The following is a 13296-nucleotide window of genomic DNA, read 5'->3' as shown; positions in this document are numbered from 1 at the left end:
TTATAATATAAATATTTATTTTTATTATTAATTATTTATATGTACAACATATGAAAAATATATTGATGAGTAATTGAAATTTAAATTAGGTTTCAAATTTACATTATAAAATAATAATTATTTTAAATGAGTCTGAAAAATCTTAATCAAATTTATTTAAAATAATATTTTGTATTTCTTATCAATATAAACTATAATATAGTTTTACAATATATTAAATAGAATGTAAATACTAATTAATCTATTTTATTAAACCAAAAATAACATAATGTTTTATCTTAAATAAATTGTTCTATTTTATTTTAAATAAATTTCTTGTTGTTTATTTCAATCAAAGATAATATGTAAAATTATAATTTAAAAAAAATTTACTAATAAACACATATATAGTTGTCATTAAAATAATAAAAAAATTTTAACTAATTTTTAAGTAATTTTTTTTCCATTTTTTAAAATTAATATAACATGAAATGAGAATAAAGATTAAACATATATATCAAATATATAAATTAATACAATATTTTTAAGTGTCTAAGAATGTTATGTTGATAAATATAATGTAATGTCGTGAAAAATATGTCTTATTAAAAGGAAGGACTGATAGTTTTTAAAATCTTTGAAATAATAGCAATGATAATAATGTAATTATATTATATATTAATGATAATAATGTATTGTATTATTAAATATTTTTTTTTTTTATCAAATTAGAAACATAGAACATTCCAAAATATTTGAAAATTAAAATATTTTTCAAACGGAAAATAAAAATTATATATTTAACTTTAAATTAGCAATTTATATGATATGAAAGTGGGGTTGTAGTTATGGAACACTAGAGTTGACATTAATTCTATTTTTCATTATGCGACTTTATGATAACTCTGATGCTATTGAGAAATTCAGATATATTAACAATCTTTTGCACTTAAGATTATAATACAATAACTTTCAAATTGCAAATTATAACAAACATGATCAAACGTGCTCAATCCTGTTACACAAATTCAATTTACAATGATAAATGTTTATCTCATTTGGCTGTGTCACATTTACCATATTCTCTTGTGAATAAGTAAATATTTTATACCATGTACATGTACATGTGTACAATATACGTGTAAGATTTGTGAATACAATATATTACCTAATATTCAATTTTTTTATGCAATAAAGTATACAGCATATGCAATAATATTTGCATATATGCAAATTACAATAACCATAAAAAAGCTTTAACATTGAAATATCAATGCTAATATAGAATTACTGTTATCAGTACAATTTATATGCATATGTAGACTAAATCATATATCTGTATTTCATTTCTGTAAATTAAATCTAACTAGAAAAAAAAATTGATATCTCTCTTTGAATAGATCTCACATATGAAAGGGATAAAGACAGGAGACTATTTGTTTACTATACTTAGTATAAATCATATATGCATCAATAGTACCGATGAATTCATATTTCTATATACAAACAAATATAGACCTAACAGGAGCAAGAATCTTTTCCACCTTGTTGTTCATTAGATACACCTTGAAGATTAGTACGACCTGGTTGACTTGGATTATGTTGAACTCCAGATTCAGCTGCATTTAAATCCAAACTACAAACAAATTTAAATTATTAAAATAAAATTTTTAACAAAAATGTGAAATTGTATCAATCAAATTATTGCAACTAAAATCAGTTTTTACTGACCGGCCATCTTGTATACTTTGAAATATTTTTTTCGCTGTTTCCAAAAAGGCCTCTTCAACATTGTGGCCTCTAAGAAAAAAAACATGAAACATAATTTTTTCTAATTACATAACTTTATTATAGATCTATATTTTAATTGCATAACTTAGACTTACGTTTTTGCACTAGCTTCTACAAACATAAGACCATTTTCATCAGCAAATTGTTTTGCTTCTTCATAAGTAACATCTCGTTGACCTTCTAAATCACTTTTATTTCCGATTAAAAATATAACCTGTAAATATAATATGTAAAATTTTTTGTTACATAAATAGTATAAACCTATTATTTATAGAGTATGAGAAATACATCATTCAACAGTTCTGCATCAATGTAGTTTACACTTTACAGACGTAAATACCATTATGTAAAATATCATATTTTGCATACAGTGCTTGGATTTGTTAAATTCCTTGTATCTGTAAGCCAGCTGCTAAGATGATTATAAGTTGAACGACGAGTTATGTCATAGACCATTAATGCTCCAGCTGCACCTCGGTAATAAGATCTATAATATATATGTGTATATATATATATGTATATATATATATATAGATCTATAATTATGTAGACAAATATATATCTATTTTGTTATTGCCTTTTTTATTTAAAATGTTACAATTTAATAATTATAAGAGCATATAGACCTAGTAACTGCTCTAAAACGTTCTTGACCAGCAGTATCCCATATTTGTAATTTTATTTTTTGTCCTGCAACTTCAATAATTCTTGTTCCAAATTCAACACCAATAGTATGTGGACAATCTGCCATAACTATAATATAGAAAAAATTTTTCATATTATTTTAAAAAATATTTAATAATTTATATTAAATATAAATCTGCATTATTTATGGGGGAGGATTATGAGAATTATATTTTATTATTTTTAATATTTTATTCACGAGTATAATAATACCAAAATATCAATATATTTTTCATATTATAAAAATATATATATTTTTAACCTTCAATCATAACATCTTTATTCTATTTATTTTTTTCATTTTTTTCTATAAGACTAATAACTTACATTTTTTTTCTGTAAACTGATGTAGTAAGCATGATTTTCCTACTCCCATATCTCCTATAATAATATATTTGAAGATATAAGAATAATTATATGGTCCTGTTGACATGTTTTATCTGTAAATACATAATTTATAAATCTTTAAATTCTTGCAAAATATATAAATTAATATAATATAAGTTTATATATCAAAATCAATATTATATACAATATTATATATATTTTTTTAATTTTCACATTAATACAATATTTAAAACATAAATATATTACAGAATAATAATAAACATTGTGTAATTCAAAGTAAAATTTATTAAGCATCTGATATATTAAAAATGCATAACAAAAAAAAAATACATAAATGATAACAATACAATGGAAAAAAATTATAAAAAATATTTTTATTACATATATAAATATAAATTTACATAAAAATAATGGCATATATATCATTATACATAATTGATATAACATATATATTGATATTGATATAGCATAAATAAAATATCAATGTTTCAAACAAATTTTTCATAAATATTAAAACAATATATAAAATTTTATTATGATTATTATTAAATTAAATGATCATTTTGTTAATAATGAATAAGAACTTTTCATAGAAAAATTATATATATTAAATGATCATATTAAACAATCATTCTAATAAAATATTATTTTATAGAAATTTAAATAATAATGGACTACGGTTATAAAAATATAATAATACTAATATAAAAATATGCTTATTCAAGTGTTTTTCAATAAAACATTAATGATAAAATAATAATCGTTTAAATTATAATTATCACTATATATATTACTTAAAAATATTGAAGAAGTTATAAATTATTATATAAAAAAATATGATAATAGTAGTTTTGAAATTTATAAATACAAACAATCAAATTGCAATTTCTTTGATGACAACTGTTCGCTACAAAAAAGTTTCTGATGTCAACAATGCATCGTTGTCTACTCACCGTTTTGTAGTACACTACTGTGGAATATTTTCCCACAAACTGTATTATAAGGATTTTGTTAAAATATTATTACTACATAAACAATAAGTACTTGTATTAAATGTACAAATAATAATCGTAATAACGTAAATGTATTGCAATTCTTTATATCACGCGCAATATGGCAGATCACTGTCGCTAATAACGATGGCGGCGAATAAATGTCAAACCACCTGTCACTTCTTTTTAATTGTTCTTTTTATTAATTTATACTAATACGTTATATAAATTTAATTTTAATAATATAATTATACTTTTTAATAATATAAATGAAAATAATTTTTCCAGTTGTAAGTATAATTTCGAATCTATAATTTTATTAGACCATAGAAAGATTAAGAAAGATAGATATCATTTTATCATAATGGCAATAATTCTAAGTGTATAAATGTATATACGAATTGTAATATATTTCAAAATTAAATAATTAATTAATTTGTTATGTTATAAAAAAATATCTCAAAATTTATGCTAAATTATAATTTTTATATATCAAATATAAAAATTACTATTACCAATTGATATACAATTCATATGATTCATTATAAGTATATGAACCAACCGCATTTCAATTCTATCGAAACGAAGATATTGATTGGTTTTTTTTTCTTTCCAATATTAATAAATTTTATAAATAAAATTGATTAATATTAAAATAATTAATAAGTATTTTAAAATTATAATTACAATAAAACAGAGTAACATTTTATAATTAATATTTAAATATCTAAAATTATAATATATTCTTTTTTATAATAAAATATTTGTGTAAAAGGTTGAAATTCGTTTAATAATATAAATTATTATACTTGTCTTATAATATTCATATGTCATTAAATTTAATGCACAGAAATATAAAAAAATATATAAAATATCTTTATTGTATTACAATTTAAATACAAAAAGTTAATTTAAATCTTTTTGTACAAAAGATATAGCAATAAGATTGAAAATATTTAATAATTTTTATTATACATATATATATATATATATATATATATATATATATATATATATATATTATATATATATTTATGAATTTTTAATACAATTTTATATAAACCATATAAAAGTTAAAATATAATTTTAATTTGAGTAATTTAATTAATAATCTTTTTAATAACCTATTTAATAATCTATTTCAATTTATCTTTCTTCATTTTTCATAAATTCTATATTTTTAAATAATAAAAATCAAAATTATTTATAGTAAAAAGTATTGGAGGAATCTTATTTTAAAAAATAATAGATTTGAATCAAATGTTTATCAAATTTAAGTAGTAGGAGATGAATATTAATATTAACATTGTTAGTTAGCATGCGCTTATAACATGCAAGTGTTGTGTTATGTATTTATTCTTTAATGGTTGAGATTTATGTTTAATACAACTTTGTGTGAAGTTTTTCATAAGTTTGAAAGTCTTGATAGTGTCGATAAAAATTTTAATTTGCTTTATTGTTTTTGATTATCATTAATAAAATATAAGAAAATTTTTGGTTAAGAATAATATTAGTGAATTAAAAAGTTTCTGTACATATTAACAGGTGAATACATAATTTAAATATAAAAAATTAGTGAATATTTATTTGTAAAAATAAGAAATACAAATTTTTAATTTATTAATAAAAATAAAATAATTTTTAAAAAGTTAATAAATATATATCATTTATATCATAAATATTAAAAAAGAATATATTAACTATAAACAATAATTTATTTTCTTTATTTACATGTAATATATTATTTAAATAATAGTCAAATCAAAATTTTAACAAAGTTTGACAATGAACATTATTAAATATTTGTATATATTATATTTGTATTTAAAATGCATTTTTACATTTAAGTTTTTATTATTGAAAATTAAGTTTTTATGTATGTATTTATATAAAATATATATATATATATTTTAAACAAAATTTAATTATTAAATAAATTTGTTTTAGAATAATATTACAGATGCCATACATTTTGGTACGTGGTAATCTTGCATCATATGGTCATCGATATCCATGGAGAGTTTTAGTATCAGGTCTTAAAGGTATAATTCTTTATTTTGAAATTCAAATACTTATATTACTTATTATATTCAAATATAATATATTACTATATATTATACTTCATTATCATGTATATGTTAATAATTTTAAAAATAAATTTTATGTTGATTTAATATTTAATTAATATTTTATCATAATAAATATGCAATAAATTTTTAATATCTTATACATTTTATTTTATATTTCTTATAAAGAGAAGTTTTTGGAGACTTTTATTTCTATTACTCATATATTCTCATAATATATGTTATTATATCAAAATAATGTGTGTGTGTGTGTGTGTGTGTTCATAAGTGTATATGTGTATGATATATTTCATAAATATATATCACATATATACAAAATATTTTAAAATATGTACATATTTTTCCTATGTTGCGCGCGCGCGCGCGCGCACACACACACACACACACACACACACATAGAAATAAACGGTAAATTATAAGTATATATTAAATGTTGAATTTTTTTCTATAAAATTTTCAAAATATAATGTAATATTTATCATATATATAATATTTTTATGATAAATGAATAAATAAATATTCTGTTATTAAATAAAATTGGAATAATAATAATAATATTTTTCTAGCAATAATTAGTATTAATCATATTAATATATAAAAAATTCTTATTAAAAAAATACACACATATATCTATATATATTATATATATGCATATAATTTTTTTTATTTTGATTAATAATTCTGAATAAAAAGATATTTCGAAATTTATGTGATTTATGAAATATATAAAAATTATATTGTAATATTTGTCATGATTTATAATTGAAAATTTTAAGTTTATCGATCTTTTTCATCATTTTATTTGAATTAATATTTTTCATAAATAATTTTTCATAAAAGTCATATTAATGATTTTGAGTAAAATGTTGTATATCTACTATCGTTTTTTCATCAATTATCTTCATCTATTATCATGATAAAATGATAAAAATTATTATATAGATTGTAAGCAAGAGTGATTACTTTTTATTTGAGATCTGTTAGAATCTACAATTTTTATACAATTCTTGTTTTCTCTTTTAATTCATATAAAAATCCGGAAAAAAATATTGAAATAATAAAAAAACATGAAATTGCGTCGTAAACTATAATATATAATATTATTCACGTGTGTTGTAGCATCCGATATAGAACAACTGAGTCGTTTCGCTTCTGGAGGATATAGTGATGATTCGACAATAGTATATTTACAACATCCTTGTGTAATATTAACTGCTTTAGAAGTTCTTGGTTACAAAGTCGTAGCATCTTCAAGTACTAGTGTTAAACAAGATTATAATGAATATATGTGGACTATGAGAAAAGATTTTTCTGAGCCTGAACCCGAACCTGTTATTAAGACAGGTATGATATTATAACAATTACTTTTATTCCCATTAATAATAATATGATTAGATTTACATATTTAATTAAAAATTGAATATATTATATTATATATATATATGTATTTCTAATATTTTAAAATTGAAAAGAAATGTGTATAAATTCACAAAATATTTTTAATTTCAATATAAAATTTTAATTAGAATAATGTATGTTATATAAATTATTTTAAACGTCAGAGGAAAGAAAGTTATTAAATATGTATATAAATGATAAAAACATAATAAAAATAATAACAGCAACAATAATAATAAAATATATATTTTGCAATTTTTTATTATAATAATAATAATATATTTTATATTATATATATTATATTATATATTTTTAATAATAATAATAATAATAATGAAATCTTTTTCTTGCTAAAAAGAATATATGATTATAAATATGATTATAAATACAGATCCAATTACAAAATATACAAATGTACAATTCGTATTAATCTATCAATTTATTAAAAATATTTATTCGTTTTTAGTATTTTTTTTCAAATAATTCTGTTTACAAAAGATATAAAAAATAAGATATTTTTAATCTATATCTATAAAAATATATCTGTAAAAAAGATATATCTATAAAATTTCGTGTGCTGATTGTGAAATTGTTCCGTTATATTAAATTTTATAAAATTTTAATATATTTTAATACGTTTTATAAATTAAAATATTATTCATATAATTGAAAAATATTCGTTATCTAGTTTATTATTCTTTTACAAAAATAGCAACAATCACAAATGTAGTTTTAAAGAGGTTATGTATGTAATAATTGACGTTTAATTTGATATCATTGATTTTATATCATATATATTTTATTTAATGATTACATATTTCGTTTGGAATTTTATGCAATTCGCCTAAAATTTTCTGTTATTATAAGCTAATACATATATATTTTCATCGATATATAAATTTTTTATTGATTTTTATTATAAGCGTAAAAATTGCATTATATACGACTTGTTTCAGCAAATTTGACACAGATAAGATTGATTTGATGCTGTGCTAATTATATACTTTTGATTATAATATTTAATTATATTGTAATAATATGTTTTAATTTTTAAGTACGTTTATTTTTTTATGTGAGTTAAGTATTAGTTTTGATTCTGTATTTATATAATTATATATAAATAATATATAAATAAATTTTTATTTTATTATTATTAAATGAATTTACTATTTTGAAAACTAAAAATTTTATAAATGTCAAATAAATAAAACATATAAAATTAAAAAAAAAGTATAGATGATATATATATATAATAAAAGTAACTCAAATGATTATTTTATTGTTTTAATATTTTATTATTTTATTATTATATATTATTATTATATATATTTAATATTTTATTATTATATTAAATTTTGTAATCATATATTTAAAGTAACATTATTATGAAACAATATATGAGAGAAATGTCCAAAGTATTCAGAAAAAAATTAGACTTTTTTTTATATAGGTAGCATATATTAAGAAATATAAATCTTTTAATAGAACATAAATAATTTTAATAATATAAAATGAACAATGGATAACTAAAACAAAAATTATCAATTGATCAGAATATTATAATTACAGAGTTGAAAGATTTAAATAATTGAAATTATAAAAAATTAGTATATTATTTTATATATATTATACTTATAAATATAATGTTATAAAATATGCATTTTTAATAATGCAAAATAATAAATGGAATTGGATCAATCAAGATAATATAATTGAAAATAATGATACTAAAAAACGTTGTTTAGTTAATAATTTAATCTGAAGTTTGCTGTGTTCCATGAAACTCGTGTGATTTAAAGAAGATAATTTAAAGAAAAACAAGAAAGATAATTGACTAAATAAAATAGAAATAAAAAAAATTTCATTTTTTATCTTAATTTTATAACATATTTTATTATATTTTATTACTCGTTGAGTGGATATACTTGAATTATATATATAATTTTAAAAATTAAATTCAATATTTTTAAATTTAAATATAAAATCATCATAATATATTTTGTATAATATTTTTAAGTAATATGTTAAAAATATATATTATTATAATTATATTACTAAAATATATTATTTTAATTAACGTATATGTAATAACTTATCTTTTCCTCTGCTATATTGAAAAAATTAAATCATATTTTTATGAAATTATATTATATAAATTTTATTTTTTTATATACATAATTATATGTTTATTTTTTGTTAATATTTCAAATATTCGATTTTTATTTAGGAAATTATATATATTTATTATTATTGTGTATAATATCATTTTATTAATTTCGGAAGAAATATTTTTTCTTTATTTAATATGAAGCATAATATTAATAGAATTTTTTCTTATAAGAGAAAATAAAAAAGATACAAAAAAATTTTTGTATTTTTTCCAACAGCATTCTAGAAGCAATATTTTTCTTTTAACAGTAAAAGACAACGAAGTCTAGCAACCTCTTTTAGCTGAACAATGTCGCAATCAGAAAATGCAATGATCGGAAAATTAGCCAACGTAATAAATGATGAGAATTATTATTATGTTGGTGTAAAAGCATCTCCATTTGCGAATGATTGTGTTGTCTTTGGTTTAAATTCGGATGAAATTTTGGCTCTTTCCAAGCGTTTTCCGAATTCTGGATCAGATGTGGTCAACGGTGTTATGATTAAAGGTTACCATTGCCTATTTTTTATATTCTTTGTAATTGTAATTTTTTTATATTTAATCAATCAATTTCTTGAAATATTGTTGTAATATAATTTTTTTTAATTTGTAAAAGCATTATAAAAAATGAAAGCTAAAAAATATCTCTAAAACAAATAGATGCAGTTGCAGTCTTTAAATAATATATTTTATTTCAGAAAATTAATAAAAAAAAATAATAATAATATGTTAATAAAAATAGGTTTATGATTAAAGTTTTTTCTTGATAATATTTATTACATTTTTATCATTTAAAATTTTTAAATTTTTGACAATAAAATATTTAATTTATTATATATTAATAAATAAGAATATTATATATTAATAAATTCATAATAAAATAGCAATGATATCTTTTAAAATAAGATGTTATATTCAAATATTTTATCGAAGTTTAACATTAATATGTTTTATTAATATGATATTTCTTTTAATTTGAGCAATAAAATTTATTACAGGACCACCTTTTTCCATCATTAATGCCTTGGCAGAATTAGGATATCGAGTTATTTGTAGCACGGGGGAGGCCGAAATACTTTGGACATTGCAAAGGGAATTGTAAAGTCAACAATTTATATTCTCAGGATTATTTATAAGAAAAAAGTACACTTATATACAAGACATATGCAAGAATAAGCTTGCTAATATTCATGCAGATTGAAAAAAAAGTATTATATTATTTATTTATATACGAAAAATTTGTACATGTAAAACACATAGAATTATGTGAAGTTCAATTTCATTATCGAATTTTTATCAATATTTTTTAACTTTCTGTCGAGATATATACTTTTTATGGGATATATTTGTATTAATAGTTTTTCATGAAAAATTTTGGCAATACTTTTCACATATTATATTCGTAAAATATATAATAGATTAGAACAGTCATACATCGAAATGTATATTAAATGCATTTAATTTTTGCAATTTTCAAGCGAATTTTAAATAAAAAGTCTTCAGTTCATTTTTATATGAATTAATAATAATAATAATAATAATAATAATAATAATAATAATAATAATTATGATATTAATAAGACTGTATAAGATATAGATTCCAATTTCTACATATTTTCGATTTCTTTTTGCAGTTAATTATTTTATTTATTAATATAAAAATGCATAGAAAACAATTATTAAGCAAGCATATAAAATTATATAATAGAATATAGAAATGATAAAAAAAATATGCTTAATTTTATTCATTTTTATTTTGTGCAGAACTAATCAATTAACAACCATTTGGATAATACATTAAAATTCAGAATTTTTCTTTTAATGAAGAAATTTGATACATTTGATATATCAAATTGTATGATATGCAATATGCATTTTAATTTAATTTAATAATATAAATCGTTATTTTTTGTCTACATTCGAAATATTATTTATAATATATAATGCACGGAATCAAAACTAAGGATTAATATTATGTAATGAGCGATAGAATTTATATCGTATTCAATATGTGTTAGCACAGCATCATGCTTCGAAATGAAAAGAAATTATATACCAATTAATCGATATATTCTATTTATTACAAAATAATTGAAACACGATATGTTATATAAAAGTCAATTTTATATACCGACCTTATTTTCATATATGAATTCGATATATTCACTTTATATATATAAATATATATATATAAAATTTATATATAATATATGTAAACAAAATAAATTTTTTTGCATATTGTAAATGAAGATTTGTTAAAAAATATATGATTAATATAATCTAAAAATGCTTTTTTATATATATATTTTCATTATTATTGATAATAATTTATCAGAAATTATTTTCCATCCATAATGATTTGATATTTAAACTTGTACAGTAAAAAGATTTTAAGTGCAATTTCTATTTATTTATTTTTTTTAATGGAACGACAGGTAAATCACTCAGGTACTAAGTCTGCATCTACATTAAACATGGAGCACAATCATAGTTATAATGATCATAATAAATGCTGCAGTATAAATACTAATGTTAGTGTTCGTCAATCTCTAATGGAAATGGAGTTTGAACGTGGTATATGGTATGCTGGTAAATAATTAAATTTATTTAGTTTTAAATACATTATTTTAAATAGTTAAGATTATTTTTTACTAATTTATATTTAACTAACTTTTAGCACAATATAATGATTTGGATCGTGTAAAGACATTATTGAAGAAAGGTGTTTCTCCTAATATAGAAGATTCAGCTGGATATACAGCATTACATTATGCAGCTAGAAACGGACACTATAAAATTTGTAATATATTATTAGAAAATGATGCAGCTGTGAATGCACAAACACGTTGTGGTCGTGCCACTGCTTTACATAGAGCAGCTATGCAAGGACACTGTAATATTGTCGAACTTTTGTTAAAATATGATGCAAATCCTAATTTAAAAGATGCTGATGATTATACCCCTTTACATAAAGCACTTACAGCACGCTCAACATCAGTTTGTAAATTATTGATACCATGCACTAATCTATCATTGTTGAATAACAACATGCAAAGTATAGAACAATTGGTAAATGAAAAGTTTCCTGACATTTTACCATTTTTATTGACATATATAAATAAAGAAAAAATAAATAAATGATAAACAAAAATAATTTGAAGTTTTTAATTTTTATATATTAAAAAATAATATAAATGTTATGATATGTGTATTCAGTAAAACAAATATGTAAGAAAAATGTAATATAATTATGAAATTATTTATTGTATTATTTATTGAATTATTTTAAGAATTTTGAATTATTTTATTTGTCAAAGTAAAATAATTTTTGATAAATAGATATAAAATGAAATCTTAATACTCGAATATTTTAATAAATCTATAAAAAAATATTGTGATTTTAAAAATTTAAATATTTTGAATATCGGAGATATATTTTTAATATTTAAAAATAAAAAAAAAAATATTTTGTTAGTAGATTGTAAATTTTTGTTGAAATCATCTATCAATTATATTATTAATTATCAATTATCAATTAAACAAATTTAATAACAAAATTTGAATTATAATTAATATGTATTAATTAAAAATAAATACTTATTATCTATTTATAAAATCAAGAAAAAAATTATAATTTCAAATGATTTATATATTTAAAATTTTCAAGTTATTTGACATTATTTTCAAGTTAAATATAAAATTAATCTATCGATATTAAACGATATTGCCGGAATTAATATGATAGATTATTGATAGAATTTAAAAAAATGATTTATAATTTGCAAAAATAAAAAAAAATAAACTATTATATATATAATGTTATTATAATGTTTGATGGATATTAATTTTTTACAAATAATTTTATCGT

General features: G+C 18.6%; 3 protein-coding genes across 8 annotated transcripts; 2 read left to right on the top strand and 1 right to left on the bottom strand.

Annotated features, from left to right (window-relative positions):
* Positions 1 to 127: 127 nt before the first annotated feature.
* Positions 128 to 3992, bottom strand: Rab14 (RAS oncogene family member Rab14). Its single transcript, XM_003690079.4, has 7 exons — positions 3756 to 3992; positions 2782 to 2894; positions 2397 to 2523; positions 2140 to 2257; positions 1866 to 1984; positions 1711 to 1779; positions 128 to 1615 (listed from the first exon to the last, which is right to left on the bottom strand). The coding sequence occupies exons 2-7, from the start codon at positions 2885 to 2887 to the stop codon at positions 1498 to 1500; spliced, it is 657 nt and encodes a 218-aa protein (XP_003690127.1). The 5' UTR covers positions 2888 to 2894; positions 3756 to 3992; the 3' UTR covers positions 128 to 1497.
* Positions 3896 to 12687, top strand: LOC100869373 (uncharacterized). Of its 5 annotated transcripts, XR_015291749.1 has the most exons (6): positions 4972 to 5339; positions 5742 to 5836; positions 7001 to 7225; positions 10427 to 10526; positions 11864 to 12017; positions 12106 to 12687. XR_015291749.1 is itself a non-coding variant. In XM_086907049.1 (4 exons), exons 2-4 carry the CDS (start codon positions 5755 to 5757, stop codon positions 10528 to 10530), a joined length of 411 nt encoding a protein of 136 aa, XP_086763175.1. In that variant the 5' UTR covers positions 3896 to 4084; positions 5742 to 5754; the 3' UTR covers positions 10531 to 11715. The 5 variants fall into 5 exon arrangements, 4 of the variants coding, with proteins under 4 accessions (XP_086763175.1, XP_086763177.1, XP_086763174.1 ...); XM_086907049.1 differs by lacking the exons at positions 4972 to 5339; positions 11864 to 12017; positions 12106 to 12687 and adding an exon at positions 3896 to 4084 and having other exon boundaries at positions 10427 to 11715; XM_086907051.1 differs by lacking the exons at positions 4972 to 5339; positions 10427 to 10526; positions 11864 to 12017; positions 12106 to 12687 and adding exons at positions 3896 to 4084; positions 9698 to 9937.
* On the top strand, positions 7811 to 12687 carry LOC100869254 (uncharacterized). 2 transcript variants are annotated; one of them, XM_012488312.3, is made up of 3 exons: positions 7811 to 8024; positions 11864 to 12017; positions 12106 to 12687. In XM_012488312.3, exons 2-3 carry the CDS (start codon positions 11903 to 11905, stop codon positions 12567 to 12569), a joined length of 579 nt encoding a protein of 192 aa, XP_012343766.1. In that variant the 5' UTR covers positions 7811 to 8024; positions 11864 to 11902; the 3' UTR covers positions 12570 to 12687. The 2 variants fall into 2 exon arrangements, with proteins under 2 accessions (XP_012343766.1, XP_003690128.2); XM_003690080.4 differs by lacking the exon at positions 7811 to 8024 and adding an exon at positions 10427 to 10636.
* Positions 12688 to 13296: the final 609 nt, after the last annotated feature.

The sequence above is a fragment of the Apis florea genome, unplaced genomic scaffold (genome assembly GCF_048593485.1).
Source record: "Apis florea isolate Af1SG1 unplaced genomic scaffold, ASM4859348v1 contig_24_pilon, whole genome shotgun sequence".
NCBI classification, from domain to species: Eukaryota; Metazoa; Arthropoda; class Insecta; order Hymenoptera; family Apidae; genus Apis; species Apis florea.
The sequence above is the reverse complement of the archived record's forward strand: the minus strand, read 5'-3'. Positions and strand labels throughout refer to the sequence as shown.